The sequence below is a fragment of the Euleptes europaea genome, chromosome 4 (genome assembly GCF_029931775.1).
Source record: "Euleptes europaea isolate rEulEur1 chromosome 4, rEulEur1.hap1, whole genome shotgun sequence".
Taxonomy (NCBI): Eukaryota; Metazoa; Chordata; class Lepidosauria; order Squamata; family Sphaerodactylidae; genus Euleptes; species Euleptes europaea.
In genome coordinates this window covers 98,337,232-98,354,318 of record NC_079315.1, presented here as the reverse complement: position 1 = coordinate 98,354,318, position 17,087 = coordinate 98,337,232, and the positions used below count along the sequence as shown (strand labels likewise).

The following is a 17,087-nucleotide window of genomic DNA, read 5'->3' as shown; positions in this document are numbered from 1 at the left end:
CTAGACCAGGGGTGGGGAACCTTTTTTCCGCCAAGGGCCATTTGGATATTTATAACATCATTCACGGGCCATACAAAATTATGAACTTAAAAATTAGCCAACCAAGCCCCAAGCAGGCAGCTGCCCCAGATGAAACCCCCCCACCCCGGTGTGGGCAAGCAGGCAGGCATCCAACCGGTGGCGCACTCGCCCACCTGGTGGCACAGGATGGTCTGTTGCACCAGCCAGGCGTAGCCGTCCAGCCGCATGCTGGAGTTGCTCCTGCTCCGCATGGGCGGGGCTGGATTCTACAGCCGGCTCCTGTTACCTTCGCCTGCAGGGATGAAATGAGGACACACTGGCTTAGAAGTCGCCCCACACACACACATTCTGGCCCTGCCCCCTTTAACCCCTCTATTGTCGCCACTTCTGCCCCCAGCCCTCTTGTAGTACAGAGGAAATACCTTTCTCCACAGCCTGGGTGGGAAAGGGTTAACAAAGTTTCTTGGGCGGTCCTAGCAGCTCCATAGCTAATGACTCTTCTGCAAGGGGGAAAGAAGGTTCCTTTTTTTGGCAAAACAAACATCCACCTTGAATAGAGGCTATTCCTGTCCACAGGTGGGGGCGGATCGCCAGTCTTAGATCCTTCTGAGCTTGAGATCTGCCAGGACGCACAAAGGACCAGACCAAATGATTTTGCGGGCCTTAAATGGCCTCCGGGCCTGACGTTCCCCACCCCTGATCTAGACACACACACCCCATTTCCAATGCAGCAGCTGCTAAGGCATGCCCTCTCTGCGGCAGAAGCATGGATTCTCTTTTCTGCAAAAGAAAAACTACACTGTCCCATTCAGATAGAGTTATGCAAGTTGTTTCAACAATGATAATTGCTTCATTATTTGAATGGTATATTTCTACGGTTTTGAATGATGAGGTGTTTGGGGAGCCGCCCTGGCAGAAAAGAGGTATGTAAACAAAATAAAGATTTGTATTTCATGCAATCTCCTCTCCTTCAGTTCGTCAAAATTCATTTGACTGTGGTTGTGGTGTCTGTATTCAGAACGTTCATTCGCCTTCTCAGCCCCTTTGTGGCCACAACTGGCCTTCCGCTCATGGCGCTTTAGGCATCCTCTTGGAAATGTCTAGACTTAGAAATGAAGCTGAAAGGTATCAATAAAGTGAGGGCAGTTTTAGCAGAATGGTAAGTGAGGAAAACCAGGTCAAAGAGTGCCCAAAACAATAAACTGTGGGGATCTAAAGACTGGAAGCAAAGCCTTTTACATTTACTTATGACTACGTCATCAAACCCCTGACCCGGATAGCCCAAACAAACCTGCTCTCATCAGAACTTGGCAGCTACGCAGGGTCGTCCCTGGTTAGTACTTAGATGGAAATCCAGGGCTGCTACATCTCTTGTCTTGGAGACCCTGTGGGGTCATCATAAGTTGGCTTCGACTTGGTGGCACCTTACATACACATCATCCAAATTAATACTGATTATTTCCTGAAATACCCAGCTGTGTGAATAAACTTGAAGGTATTTACAAATCCTGATTTCCACAAAGATTTCATTGAAGGGCATGAAGTAAATATTGGAAATAAGTAGGCATTAGCTAAGAGAGTTTGAACAGGTGTTTGGTACATGGGAGGCTTGATGGCTGTTCTAGTATGCCTATAAATGGCTATGTCACCACAAACCCCTTCTCTTCGTGACCTCACTAGCTTTGGGCATTTGTTAAGAATGCAAAACGTAAATGACCGCAAATGATAAGTCAATGTTTAGCAGAAATGAAAAGAGCTGCTTCTGTCACATAAAATCATCTCAAGATGGTTTGCCTTTTCTTCATGGTTGGCAGCATACACTGTTTTTTTTTTAATATACAGAATTCATACACCACGGTAGTGTAGTGTTTAGAGAGTTGGACTAGCATCTGGGTGACCCGGGTCTCCTACCTCACAGGGTTATCGCAAGAGCCAAATGAAGAAGGAGGGGATGTTATAAGCTACTTTGGGTCCTTATCGGGGAGAACCATTGTGCATAAATGAAGTAGATAAATAAATGTCCATGGAAACACACACACAAATAAAAGCATACCAAGCAACACAGAGAACAGACGCACCATGATACGAAAGAATGCATGCTAATTTCAGCAGGGGACAATCTTAAATCTGGACATTCAAGCAACAGGGCTCCTTGATTGCTCTGGTGGTTGGGCATTTTCTGGAGATCTTGGAGTATTCCAAGATATATCCTGATGTCTCAAACACCTGCAATTCCAAAATTGTGAGGTGATCACATGGTGCCAAAAGACACTGCCTAACAGCAAGGTGACATTTTAATTATTTTAGATTGCTGACATGTTTTTGGCCCAGTCAAGAAAGAGTTTTCCCCTCATGGGCAGGTAGAGGATCAGGGGCAACAACACAGGGGACAGTAATACTAATGAAAGCAGTAAGTACTTCAGATCTACCTGTTTACATTTAGAGGGTGTTAAACCACCACAGGTCTAGGAAAACTGGCAGTCAGCCAATGCTTGTAAGCAGTACCCAGGGTATCACTAAAGCTCTTCTGACAAAAAGTAGCATTGGAACAACTGTAAGAAACCAAATGTTTATATTGTAAGTACTTGCACTTAACTAGCTTTGCCCCACTGAAATCATTGGGACTTAGCAGGCATAAGCAGTATATAGATCAATATATAGGGTTGCCAGGTCCCTCTTTGCCACTGGGGGGATGTTTTGGGGGCAGAGCCTGAGGAGGGCGGGGTTTGGGAGGGGAGGGATTTCAATGCCATATAGCCCATTTTCTCCAGGTGACCTTAACTCTATCGGCTGGAGATCAGTTGCAATAGCTTGAGATCTCCAGCTAGTACCTAGAGGTTGGCAACCCTATCAATATATCTAATTATAAAAATGGCCAAAATTGTGGATATTTAAATCTGGAGATTAGAGCCATGAACAGACAAGACAGCCCCTTCCAGCCTCCATAAAGATAATTTATGGGGTTGCAGAATCTGCATGAAGGAAACGCCATGCATACAGTTGCCAAACTCTAGGTGGGCCCTGGACATCCCCTGGAATTACAATTGATCTTCATACTATTTACATCAGCTCTCCTGAAGAAGATGGCTGCTTTGGAAGGAGGACTCTGTACCATTATATCCCACTGAGGTCCCTCCCCAAATACTACCCTCCCCATGTTCCACCCCCAAATCTCCAGGAATTTCCCATGACGGTGCAAGGTCAGTGAGCTGGAGAGGGAGGGAGAAGGGGATGAAATAAACCCCCTGTTCTGCAAATGCAGCTCTGCTAAGGGAAGAAAGAAGTACAATTTTTGGCCTCTTCGCCTTCCTCAGTCCAGCCCCCTCCCCCAACCCATACACCTGTTCCCCTGCACCAGTCTTGCAACCCCAGAAAAAATCTTTACAGGGGGCTGCTGGAATAGAGTTTTGCAGGAGGAGTCCACATTCTGTGCATGGAGTGATAAGAAACTGCCCACTACATTCACACAGCTGTGTACATCTTCCATGGGAAATGTCGCATAATACAACGTCACAACCTTTACTGAAGGCATTTTCTTGAGAGGGGGAAAAATCAGTCTTCCATATTACTACTATGTGTCTTTATTGTAAAGTGCTGTTGACATTCACAGTGTTTTACATTAGATCATAAATGAGAATCTTCCGTGTTTAAGGTCTCGATATAAATAGTCCTACATCATTGTCACCTTCATTTTACCAAGTTTCAGCAGAAAGAAAAGTCCTTTACTATAATGATTGCACCGCTGTGACATGAGCACACCCCACTTCTATATTAGGGCAGAGAACAGCAATCCAAAATGTAACCCCATCAATTTAATCCCCATAAAATTGCTTCTTCTTGATCAGATTCCAGCAATTTTAAAAAACTAAAATAAAAACAATTCTGTACACACACACACTCGAAAAATAACTGAGTAGAACGTAATTATGTATACACAAATGTATAAAAGCATGGTTTTGTAAACTTGTTGGTACTGTTAAAACTGTATTTAGCATCAAAAAGGTCCTGCCTGTGCTCACCATCTTTTAAGGATGCTTTCTCAATAAATATCAATCGATAGCAAAGCATCCCTTAAACAGATGCCACATGAGCCAGGAACATTCTGTTCATTCCACAAGTAAAAATGGACGGGGCCTACAAACGTTAGTATGCCTATTCAGGTTTCAGGAGACCTTGCTTGTAAAATGAAAGTGCTGATTATCTCATCCACTAGTCCCTCCTTGGTTACTTTTGCATCTTCCCTGCCACTTAACAAAAGATTCCCCAGAGGACACAAACTCCCTATCTCCATCCATAAAGCAGCTTAAAGCAACAGCAGCATTATACCCTTCACTTATCTAAATGGAAAGCTGACTCCCTTATGGTTCTTTCAAGCTATTTAGGGAGAAGCCACATGTCACGAGACCTTTGTATCAAACGAGCAATTTGGTACACCTCCCGCGCAGATGCAGGCAGGCCCAGTTCTGGACGTAAGCATGGTGGTGGGCAAGTAGAAGCAGCTTCTGCTCTCCACCCCCATGCCATTTTCATGTCCTGAAACCATGCTGCGATGCTAATTGCTCCACTGTGAAAATTATGCACGCCCATATAAATGCCATAATTTTCACAGCCGAGAAATCTCTGAGGCAGTTTCGGGACATGAAAACAACACCTGAGGAGGAAGGCTGAAGCCCCTTCTGATCACAACTGCAGAACACATGGAGCATCAGGCTCACCAGGTTCAAAACTCCGATCACATGTCTGATACCAAGACCTTGTGTCTGCCATGATGACTCTGAGGTGTGAATTGGTCCTTGGACAGGAGGCAAGAACCATAATAAAGCACACTTTGAAGAAAATGTATATAATGTCGTTTCCGTAATGCAAGGCACTTTGTGATAGCAACTGACTCTAAAAACAAAGGCTGTCTAACCATTTCCTACAAGCAAGTCCTAAAAGGTATTACCCTAAATACCTACAAATACTAATGGAAGCAGAGACTAGAAAAAGAACAGCACCAAAATCTCGGTTGCCTGGTCAGCCAATATTTACCAGTCTTCTAGTTTCCAAGGCTCTGTTGTGTCCTGCAAAAGCAGACCAATAAAGCATAAGCCATTTTCAGAACTCTACACAAACACTCCATCTGGCCTTAACCATTCAGTAGTTATTAACAGACAAAATGAGCTGTTTGCCCTCTTGCTGACAAACGTAGGTCAGAAAGGACAATAGAAATTGTTTAGGTCTTTTAAAGTCATCACTTCTGAGAGCCAGAGTGTTGTAGTAGTTAAGAGAGGCAGACTCTAATCTGGAGAACCAGGTTCGATTCCCCCTCTCCTCCACATGAAGCCTGCTGGGTGACCTTGGGCTAGTCACAGTTCTCTCAGCCCCACCAGCTCACAAGGTGCCTGTTGAGGGGAAGGGAGAAGGCGATTGTCAGCCGCTTTAAAACTCCTTACAGTAGAGAAAAAGCAGGGTATAAAAACCAACTTTTCTTCTTCTGAAAACATTAATAGGGTTGCCAGCTCTTGGTTGGGAAATACCTGGAGATTTTGGGCTGGAGCCTGAGAAGGGCAGGTTTGGTGAGGGACATCAATGCCATAGAGTCCAATTGCGAAAGTGGCCATTTTCTCCAGATGAACTGATCTCTATCAGCTGGAGATCAGTTGTAATAGCAGGAGATCTCCAGCTAGTACCTGGAGGCGGGCAACCCTAAACATGAAGCCAGTACCCCCAAATGGTGGGCCGCCATTTGGAGAAAGGATCTTCAGGAGGCCTCGAGCAAAGATTGGTAGAGACGCTACAGAAGCCGAAGGGAAGTCATTTCCACAGATTATGGGACTCATACAGTGTGAACAACTGCAAAGAGCCACATGATTGACAGCTGTGGAATTCTGGAAGTGGCTGCTGGAACTATAACAGTTTAGAACTGAGAGACTGAGCTGAGAGCCAGCTAAACACCAACAGGGCTTGAAGCAGCTAAGTCTGGAGAGAATTTCTTCTCAGGGGTTTAAATCAAAGGAACACAGTTTGAGTTGTCTGATCCAAGACAGGGTCAGCAACTGGTTATTAAAGAGGACAATATCTCTAAGCATGGAGAATGAGTCCTAATAATTTAAGTGCGAAACAGCTCCGAAAGAAAGAATGATCTCTGAACTAGAGAGGGAAAACACTCTGATGAAGTGGGTGATCCTAAAGGGTTTAAGAGAAACACCTCTGGAGTCAGGAGTGATCCCAGTCCAGTTTAAGGAATAAACTGGTGAAGTGGTTTTTTTTTTTACAGTTCCTAACTCCTAATAACTGAAGAAACACTGAGTTTAAGTAAATTTGAGTGAAAGCCAAACAGAAAACGTCAACCAAAAGAAAGCCCTCTCAGTGTGAAACCAAGTATCAAGCAGTTATAAGTGAAATTTAGTAGCACCATCTGAAACAATAAAATATCTATTATAGATATAGATATAGAGATATATAGGTATAGAATGAAGTGCCTACTCTTTGTGACCAGCCAAATACCTTTTCTGAAACTTAGTTTGCCGGTTCTCAACCTTGTCCTACGTTACTGTTGAAAATAAAATCTGCTGTTTTAAAATTGTACCTCACGAAGCCTCTTGCGTGCCATCGATTTCAGACAGTCTTATTTTTGAAAAACCAATATCTCCCTCAATCAGTGACATACAGTTATTCAGACAACCATTATAACAAAAGGTCTGATATTGGCCTACTTCAGCGATTCAAGTGAGCAGTGGATCCAAAAGGGTTTCACCCCTTTACTTTCAATATTGTTGAAAGAAAAAGCAGCTGTTTTTCTTCACAGAATTCCTAACTTCCATATAAGCATTAGCAACTCTGGTTTCATTTGTCAATAACAGGCAACATCTGAAGTTCCAGGAGCGCAGGAGGAAACAGTGCTAAACTTGAACCCAGGCAGTGCGCTTGGAAGCTGAGGAGAGTGCAGTTAGCTGATTGAAGAAGAAAACAATCAGCTAGGGACCCACCTAAACTTATAGCCCCCAGTGGCAGTTCTGATAGTAAATGCATTGCCTTGAGGAAAGGCCAGTGTCCGGATGTTACAGTGCTCTTTGATCGCTGTCCTGAAGGAGACCCCTTCTTCCAGGTCACTACCACTCATGTCCAGAGAGCTGCAGCTGCTACGCGTCTGCAACCCATGGAAAGCCCCGTACATGTGGACTGTATCGCTCTCTCCACGGGGACGTTTCGGACCTCTACTTTCATCGATGGATTGCAGGGCTAGATTGCATTTGTCCGATATTTCCCGCAAGATTTCGTTCACCTCTGCGTCATCCTCTTGCTCGTTGTTGGATATCTGCATGAGGCTTCTCTTGTTGTGGCTGTTGGTGATGAAGGCGTCTGAGGTGTCTTTACACGGAGGTATGATCAGTTTCTAGAAAAGAATCGCACACAAGCCCTGTAAGACTGAATTTTCACATGCAATTTTGAAGTGCATTTCAGCTACTCTCTTGCTGTTGGTGTGCATGTGTTAAAAAAATTTTAGTCGGACTGAAATCCACATGCAAAGAAAGTTTGGGATACAACTGTAAATCAGCCTTCTTACACAGACCTGAAATCTTTCAGAAACCCAGTATGAGCACATTCTAAAACCACCAGCTTTTCATATTTTTTAATTTACTTCATTAATACCCCCACCTTTTTCCCCAATGGGGACTCAAAGCTGCTTATAGCATTCTCCTCTCCTCTGTTTTATACTCACAAATTGCGAAACCGACCCAAGGTCACCCAACGAGCTTCCATGGATTTCCCAGATCCTAGTCTGACACTGTCTGACATGTGTCTAGAAGTGCCTGCCCTTTCTGCTTTTCCTCACACACTCATCAACAGTGGAGGAAAGCCTGGAAAAGCTGATTTACAATCCAAGCTTCACAATGCATGTGCGATTTTGGCTTAAACCATTCCCCATGCATCTGGCTCGTAGGCCATCCTGGAGACCCAAGGATGAATAAGGGACATGTCTTTGAAACAACAACACCTTCTACAGAACAAACCGCTAAAAGTTCCCATGCCTCCACAGTTAACCACTGGTTTAGGGAGGATCATCCTATTGAGCACAGGCAATCATGTAATAGCCAGGCTCATTGGGATCCATCCTTTACCTGAAGAAAAACATGACTGTCTGGGAAAATACAGAGCAGATTTCTATCACTACTCTGCAACATCAGCAGATCTTCACGATTTAAGTGTCTGGAAGGTGCATCTTCTAATCTTGAAGCAAAAGAAATAATTGAGAAAGACATCTCGGCACTTACATCCAGCACAGATGCCAGCTGCTTTGCTTGGCTGGCCAGTTCCTTGAGCTGGGTGTTTCTTTCCTTCAGAGATGCAATCTCTTCTTGCTTTTGGGTAAGTGTCACTTGGAGCTGTTGGGAGATAAGTGGTCAGATTGCAGTTTCACAGTGTTTTAGGAGGACGGTATTAAAGCAGGCCTGTACCATTTGTTATTCATCAATTTGTATAAAGCTCAGAGACAGGCAAGCTCTTGACAGGTACTCAACAACCCACGGTTTTTATAGCTGCAAGCAAACATCAAGGACAAAATACTTATCAAGGTTCTCATGACTACATTGAGCTGGGTTGGAGAAAAATTATACAATTGGTACAGAATTACAGAAACCTAAAACAAAGCATCCTGACCTGGATAGCCCAGATTTGTCTGATTTCATCAGATCTTAGAAGCTAAGCAGGGTTACCCTGGCAAGTATTTGGATGGAATACCAGGCTGGCAATGGCAAGCTACCTCTGAACGTCTCTTGCCTTGAAAACACCACCAGGGCGTCACCATCAGTCAGATGTGACTTGTTGGCAAAAAAAGGCATAAAATATTAAACATGTTAAACAATGCATAAAATGGTATTACATAATTATAAAAAAAAGCAGTGAGTAGGACAATACATAACAGCAAAAAGATGAAAATACTATACACAGTGGTATAGTTCACGGTCCCACTGCATTTATAGAAGTGCCTTCCTGAAATATGGTTATATTATAGCCTTTCTGAACAATTCTGCTTTACCAGCATGGTGTAGTGGTTAAGAGCAGTGGTTTGGAGCGGTGGAGTCTGATCTGGAGAACCCGGTTTGATTCCCCACTCCCCCACATGAGCAGTGGAGGCTAATCTGGTGAATTGGATTTGTTTCCCCACTCCTCCACATGAAGCCAGCTGGGTAGCCTTGGGCTAGTCACTCTCTCTCAGGCTCACCTACCTCGCAGGGTGTCTGTTGTGGGGAGGGCAAGGTGATTGTAAGCCAGTTTGATTCTTCCTTAAGTGGAAGAGAAAGTCGGCATATAAAAACTAACTCTTCTTCTTCTTTACCTTTGCCCTTCTAAACAATGCCGGTTTGCTTAGTTTGCAGGAAAACAAAAGTCTGGGAGCCTTCCTGAACTCCTTAAGCTGCCCATTCCACAAGGGGGGCACAACAAAGAATGTATGTGTACAGCAGTTGTCTTATTTGAGTATAACTCACCTGATTGTTTTCCAAAAGAGCATCCCCCAGGGCTTTCTGATTATGATCTGCCAAGTCTTTCCAGTACTGCTCAGCAGAAGAGACGTTTTCTACATTCATCTGAGACAGAGGATCCTCCTGGGCAGGAAGTGGAATGCAAGGGCTGAAGGGTCTTCCATCATCCTCAGGGAAAGGAAAATCAGCAGAGTCCAGCAGAGGAGGCATCAGAGAGGATGGATCTAGGAGAGAGTAACTGATAAGAATTAAATTGGACACCTGATAGATTTGATGACTCTTGTACACAAGGGGGGTGGCAGTAGCCGTACTCTGACCTGCAATACTAAAATCTAGATTTTATACATATCCCTATTGTTCACCATGATTGACACTTTTTTCTAAAGAGGCATTCTTTGTAATAGCTGCATAAAGGTAATAAGAGCAACTTTCTCCAGGCACAGAAGGAGAAGCTGCACCTGTTGAATTCCTGATTGTTGACCAGCCATGGCGGGCACCTTGGTACATGTCTGTGCACCAAACGCATGTACACCCCTGTTTTCTTAAGTCTAAATGATTTAAACACATCTTTTGTTAAATAAGTTGCACACCTGTTCACACAGGTACACGTTGAGCCAGGAGTTTAGAAATCGCTTACTTTGAAGGCAACAGGGTTGCTGCCCACAAAGGGATTTTTTAATATGAAAGCATTTAAAAGTGTGATATGGAAGCAAAGATACAATCAGATGAATAACCAGACATCATGCATGAAGGCTGCATTGATTAAATCAACCAATTATAAATACTTTGGTTTATTTAAAAAACTATTGTTAACAGCATTTTTAAAAAAAAAAAAACACTAAATTGTTTAATGTAAATAAGTCAAAAATCCACAGAGGGCATGTGCTATCTTAGAAGGGGCACCCCATTTTTCTCACAGGTGGGAGGGAACACCTCCTCAAAGATGGTAATGCAGAAATTAGCAAAAAAGGAAGGGTGTTCCCCCCCTTTCAGAGCATACAACGGTTTAGGCACATACAGCTTAAAAGGTGAATCATCTAATTCCCAAAAGAATAACCGACCAGCTATTGTCTTATCAGGTAACAGGCTCAAAGAAGCCTTGTCCACAGAGACGTCCTACTAAACTCACTGGGATTTGCTTTCAAGTAATACAGCACAGTCATGACAAGGCTGGGCTACCTAATGTTCAAAGTCCGACCTGGACGGTTAACCAAACGCGATCCTGACCTCCGGACGATACTTGCCTGATATGAAACTATCGACGACATCGCGAAAATCCTGGAAATCGAACTCAGGCTCCGCTTGAAAGCACGGGCTCTGTAAGACACCGAAACGAGATCACTAGGTGGGTGGGGAAATCCCTTCCCCGTTCCCATATTGTACTTATTTGACTCATTTCTGTCTATGTTAACTTTATGCAGGTACACACACCTGGAAATCCACTGGCCAAGCCGGATAATGGCGAGGGCAAGCTTGCACTGCCATGACGGATGTAAACTAGCAGGAGGCAAGAATAAAAGCAACCCGCCCGACACAAGAACAAGACTGCTAGGAAAACCATCGCCGCCGCCTTTTAACGCGCCCCTTAGTTTCCCCTACGCGATCTGATTGGCTTAGGCCCTTTTCGCTGAGCGGTCTGATTGGCTCAGCGCGGGAACCAATGGCATGCCTCCGAAATGGGCATTCCTTTAAACTCGCAAAAACTTTAGCCTCGCTAAAATTTTAGCCCCAGCCGCTTCTCTCCGGCATCGCGCGCCGCGCTGGGTAGGACCGCGAGGAGCACGTGTGAACTTCAGCTAGGGTTGTTAGTCGTTGAGGTGCTACTGGACTCTTGCCCTTTTCTACTTAAGCTAGGGTTGCCAGGTCCCTCTTCTCAACCGGCGAGAGATTTGGGGGGCGGAGCCTGAAGAGGGTGGGGTTTGGGGAGGGCTTCAATGCCATAGAGTCCAATGGCCAACGCGGCCATTTTTCTCTAGGTGATCTGATCTCTGTCGGCTGGAGATCAGTTGAATTAGCAGGAGATCTGCTACTACCTGGCAGTTGGCAACCCTAGCTTAAGCCGACCCGGTTGTGGTTATAAACGGGCTCAACTCCGGCAACGAAGGAGACTAGTGGATGGCGTCCTAGAGTTGAATGGAAGGAGAAGTGTCTCAACCAAGAATGGCTGGAAGACTGCTTTCAAATGGTAGAGTGTCATTGCTGGAGATGCAAATATCCACATAAGTAGTGCATAACCCTTACAGGAGGCGTACACACATACACATGAACGCATGAAGCTGCCTTAGACCCTTGGTCCATCAAAGTCAGTATTGTCGAAGGCTTTCACGGTCAGAGTTCATTGGTTCTTGTAGGTTATCCGGGCTGTGTGACCGTGGTCTTGGTATTTCTTTCCTGACATTTCGGCAGCAGCTGTGGCAGGCATCTTCAGAGGAGTAACACTGAAGGACAGTGTCTCTCAGTGTCAAGTGTGTAGGAAGAGTAATATATAGTCAGAAAGGGGTTGGGTTTGAGTTTCTGACTATATATTACTCTTCCTACACACACTTGACACTGAGAGACACTGTCTACTCAGACTGGCAGCAACTCTCCAAGGTCTCAGGCAGCGCTCTTTCACATCACCTACTTGCCTAGTCCCTTTAACTGGAGATGCCAGGGATTGAACCTTCTGCATGCCAAGCAGATGCTCTACCACTGAGCCACAGCCCCTTCTGAGCCTAAGTGTGTTTGCTTGGAAACAAGTGCCCCCAGTGCAATGAGCGAGCGTTACTCCCCAGTTAGGCTTTGATCAGAAGTACAGTCATCCCTGTCAGTCATCTCTGTTGAATTCTGAGACTGGGTACGTACCGATGCGCTTGGTTTTGACAGGGAGCTTTTCTCCCTCATAATACCAGAACGTGGGGTCATTTGCTGAAGCTGGAGGGTGAGGGATTTAAAACAGATAAAAGGGAGTACTTCTTCACACAATGCATAGTGAAATTGTGGAAGTCCCTGCCCCAGGATGTGGTGATGGCTTTAAGAGGGGAGTGGACTTGTTCATGGAGGATAGGGCTATCCATAGCTACTAGTCAAAATGAATAACAGTCATGATGCATACCTATTCTCTCCAGAATCAGAGGAGCATGCCTGTTATATTAGGTGCTGTGGGACACAGGCAGGATGGTGCTGCTGCAGTCGTCTTGTTTGTGGGCTTCCTAGAGGCACCTGGTTGACCACTGTGTGAACAGACTGCTGGACTTGATGGACCTTAGTCTGATCCAGCATGGCTTTTCTTATGTTCTTATTTTCTTAACTTGTCCAAGTTTGTAAAATGATGAGGAACAAAGGTCCTGACCGTTCCCCAAAAACTACACATATGTGCCTGCAGCTGGCTTTGTATGACCTAGCGATAGACAAGCGAGGGAAGTCCGGATGACCAGCTTCGTTTCCCTCTGTTGGAAGGAGTGACTCATGAAGATCATCTCTGAGTTTTTCCCTAGAAAGCTACGAAAAGTCAAATGAAACATTCCTATATGAAGCTACCAAACTGAGTCATGATCAGTTCCATAAACAAATCCACCTCACGAGTGAAGGACGGGATATAAGGTCCTCTTTTACTTTGTTCTATAATTTGACTACTAATTGTGTTCTATTTCACCTTCCAAAGATCTCAGGCTGTGATACACCCCACTGTCCTCACAATACCCCTGTGAGGCAGGCTAGGCTAAGATCTGGTTCAGTCAGCTGAGAATGGGGACCTGAGGTCCCCAACCCCTCTTCCAACACTCTGGAATACCACATGTCTCTAAGGGTGTATTTGTGACCCATTACAACCAGAGTTTTATCACTAGCTTTAAGGAGAGGAGGACTGCACCCCAGGCAGGAGTCAGAGCTTTTGTTAAACCACATATTTTTCCAGGCCTTCATCCAAGAACTGAGTGCAGTGATGTGGTGTTAAACCCTTTTATCCTCACAACAGGATCGCCAACAGGCCTAGAGAAAAATGTCCTGTCCCTTTAAAAGAGGCTTAATGGGATGTGATTTGTGTGTGTGTAAAGTGCCCTCAAGTTGCAGCTGACTTATGGCGACCCTGTAGAGTTTTCAAGGCAAAAGACCTTCAGAGGTGGTTTGCCATTGCCGGCCTCCACATCACAACCCTGATAGTCCCTGGAGGTTGCCCATCCAAAGAGATGCCAGGGTTTAGGCTGAGAGTGTGTGACTGGCCCAAGGTCACCCAGCAAGCTTCCCTGGCAGAGTGGGGATTCGAACCTGGGTTTGCCAGATCCTAGTCTGACACCTTAACCACTAAATCATGCTGGCTCTCAGATGTGATTTACCTCCTTGCTATGTAAAGACTCAGCCGTCCCTTCCACATCTTAAGCCTCCATTAAAGGGACAGGACATGTTTTTCCCTCCAGGCCAGCTGGCAACGCTAGCTCACAACAGTCATGTGAGGTGAATTAGGCTGAACAAGAGAAACTAGCCAAAGTCACCTTCATGGTGAGGTGGGAATTTGAACTCAGGGCACAAGCTCTCTCAGCTGCACCCCAGCTCATTCATAAATGAATGAATAAAAGTCTCATTCATAAAGTTTCAGCTGCAGTCCTATGCAAACATCACCTCAGGAGTTAAGCGCTTTTGAGTAAACATGCTTAAGATCGCACTGCACATATTGTCCAATTTAGGCTGCAATCCTATGAGCCTCATGGGATGAAGAGACACTTACATCCGTGTAATGGATTACACTGTAAATCAGACAGCTTTCTTCTGGTTCCCGTGACAACACGCAGAGCCCACATAAAAACAACTGAAGAGTCATGGCTTCCCCTAGAAAGGACCCTGGCCCCACCACACTTCCACTCCCAGTCAGACAGTAAGTGAAGGCTGCCCGGTTCTCTTGTCAAAGTACTCATGCCTAGCAGGGCCAAGCTGGCATCTCTTTGTGTGTTAAGTGTCGTCAAGTCGCTTCTGTTTTATGGTGACCCTATGAATCAATGTCCTCCAAAACTTTGTATGGTTAACAGCCTTGCTCAGGTCTTGCAAACGGGGGCCCAGGCTTCCTTTATAAAGTCAATCCATCTCGTGTTGGGTCTTCCTCTTTTCCTACTGCCTTCAACTTTTCCTAGCATTATTGTCTTTTCCAGTGACTCTTGTCTTCTCATGATGTGACCAAAGTACGATAGCCTCAGTTTGATCATTTCAGCTTCTAGGGAGAGCTCAGGCTTGATTTGATCAAGGGGCATCTCTTTGCCCCTTTCCAATCTCATTCATGAGTACCCAGCTTGCTGGGTGTAAAGTGTAGACGATGGCAAACCACCCGTAAACACAGTCTGCCTAGTAAACGTCGTGATGTGATGTCACTCAATGGGTCAGTACTGATCTGGTGTTTACCTTTTAATTTCATTCATAAAGTCTCAGAAACTATGGGGGGGAAAGAATGTCTCTTTTAAAATTTCTGAAACAGCATCGTGTAGTGGTTAGAGCATTACTCTGTTAGGATCTAGGAGATCCAGGTTCAAATCCTCACTCTGCCATGGAAGCTTGCTGGGTGACTTTGGACTAGCAACTCTCAGCCTAACCCACCTCACAGGGTTGTTTTTGTGAGGATGCAGTGGAGGGAAACAATATTGCAAGCCGTTTGGGGGGTTTCCTTTGGGAAGAAAAGCAGGCTGCAAGTATCTTTAAAACATAAACAATATTTAATTATGCAATGGACTTGCAGCCCAGGCATTTTCCCACCCCCTAGAGAAAGCCCCTGTGGGTGCACGCACCCCGCCAAGGGTGCTGTGCCTTTACTCGTGTGGATGTAGCATAGGAGGTTGGTGCTCGGTGAAACAGCGACCCAGTATCCTTTATTGGCATAAAATCGAAACAGGGGTGACTACATAATAACATAAAATTGTTGCAGTTGACATTGCTGACAAGGTTAGAACAGAGATAGATAAAATGATGCTAAAATTAATAAAAACCCTCTAATTAACTTGCTGGCAAAATTTCACAGCAAATCTCAGAAATTGTGCCCCTTTCTCCAACATTAAAGCGACCCAGTCTTGGGCAAAATGTCCCGAAGAGACTGGGAGGAGGAAACGGGGCTGTCAGTTACCTGCTGCTGGGTCGGGACAGGGACGCTGGAATGCTCCTGCTGAAAGATGGAGCTGCAGTCGCCCAAATCCTGCCAGTCGATGGTCGCAAACGCTAGAGGGGGCCGAAAAAACGGTCATGCATTAAGGCTGGTCGCAGGTGCTAGGGATAAGCCACTGTTTACATTGTATGCCTACAAGTAAAGCATGCGTAGGATCGCACTGCGCGAAAACGAAATAATGCATATACAGGGGAACAGCTAGAGGAGAAACAATGTGCCCAGGAAGACTCTTCTAAAGACAGCTCGCTATTTTATTCTGGACTAATTACTCCGCTCCATAAATACCAAATCGCCAACACACTCAATCGCCTCTCCTTAGCCAAGCATTGGTCTGGAGATCATGTGGTGGTGCATAACGAGGCAATGGGTGTGTTTGGGTTTGCTGGGCTGGATCCCCCGCAACTGTCATGCTACCGATTCCAAACCAAACTCACCTAATTCTACGGGGTCTGGAGTCGGGTCGCGATAAATGGCCACAGGGTTGCTTCTTGGGTGGATCTTCCGTGGCACCTGCTAGCGAAGAACGCCAAGCAAAATTGTTAGGCGTTGGCAAACAGAGCGATCCTAAGCAGGTCTACTGAGAATCCTAAAATCCACTCACTGGGGCTTACTCCCAGGAAAGTGTACGGTCAGGCTGATCTCCTCTGCCCACTTCCTTGGGAGTAAGGTACGTTGGACTTGGGGGGGGGGGGGGGACAACACTTCTGTATAGGTTCGGAGACGCTGCGCCGAGCATCACTCTTTTGTGAAGAGAGTCATTACGAACGATCTTCATTTTACTTTGGGGAAGACTTCAGTGGCCGGAGTTTATTGGTGCTAAAGATGCCACAGAAAATGTAATCTAATTTCCATATACATTAGAGGGTTTTTTTTTTTTACTTTTTCATTAACACTATTGAAGCATTAACAATAAAAAAGGAATTCTGACACAATTCAAAATTGTGTCCTTGCTTGAAGTGGCTGGTTAAGTAACATACCGTATTTTTAGTGAAATACAAGATCTAGAGTCATAGAATCAGTTGGGAGGGACCCCCAGGGTCATCTAGTCCAACCCCCAAACCCAGCAATTGATCTGCTTCAGTATTGTCTACTCTGGCTGGCAGCGGCTCCCCGGGGGCTCTTCCCCATCCTCGACCGCCTGATCCTTTCAGCTGGAGATGCCAGAGGCTGGACTCGGGACCTTCCCCGTGCAAAGCCGATCCTCTCTACCGCGGGCTGGCGGCCGCTAGTCGGGGAAGGAGCTTTGCACGGGCTCAGAGGCGCTCTCTCCGTTGGGCCGCCGAACGCGGACCCCTGGCGTTCCCGGACCCCCACCCCTAGAGAGCAGCCGGAGCCCCCGCGAGCGCTCCTCCGGCTCCCCCGGGACGCACCTTCCTCTCGCCTCGGCCGGGCTTCTTGGCCAGCCGCCCGGCCAGGTGCTGCACCCGGTTGGGGCAGAGGTCGCCACAGGCTTGCCTGCCGCCGCCGCCTCGGCTTTGCAT

At 45.7% G+C, this 17,087-nt stretch overlaps 1 protein-coding gene across 1 annotated transcript; it reads right to left on the bottom strand.

Moving 5' to 3' along the window:
- Positions 1–6,976: 6,976 nt before the first annotated feature.
- On the bottom strand, positions 6,977–17,087 carry MCIDAS (multiciliate differentiation and DNA synthesis associated cell cycle protein). Its single transcript, XM_056849040.1, has 8 exons — positions 16,977–17,087; positions 16,041–16,119; positions 15,568–15,659; positions 10,920–10,985; positions 10,733–10,805; positions 9,495–9,712; positions 8,280–8,390; positions 6,977–7,399 (listed from the first exon to the last, which is right to left on the bottom strand). Exons 1-8 carry the CDS (start codon positions 17,085–17,087, stop codon positions 6,977–6,979), a joined length of 1,173 nt encoding a protein of 390 aa, XP_056705018.1.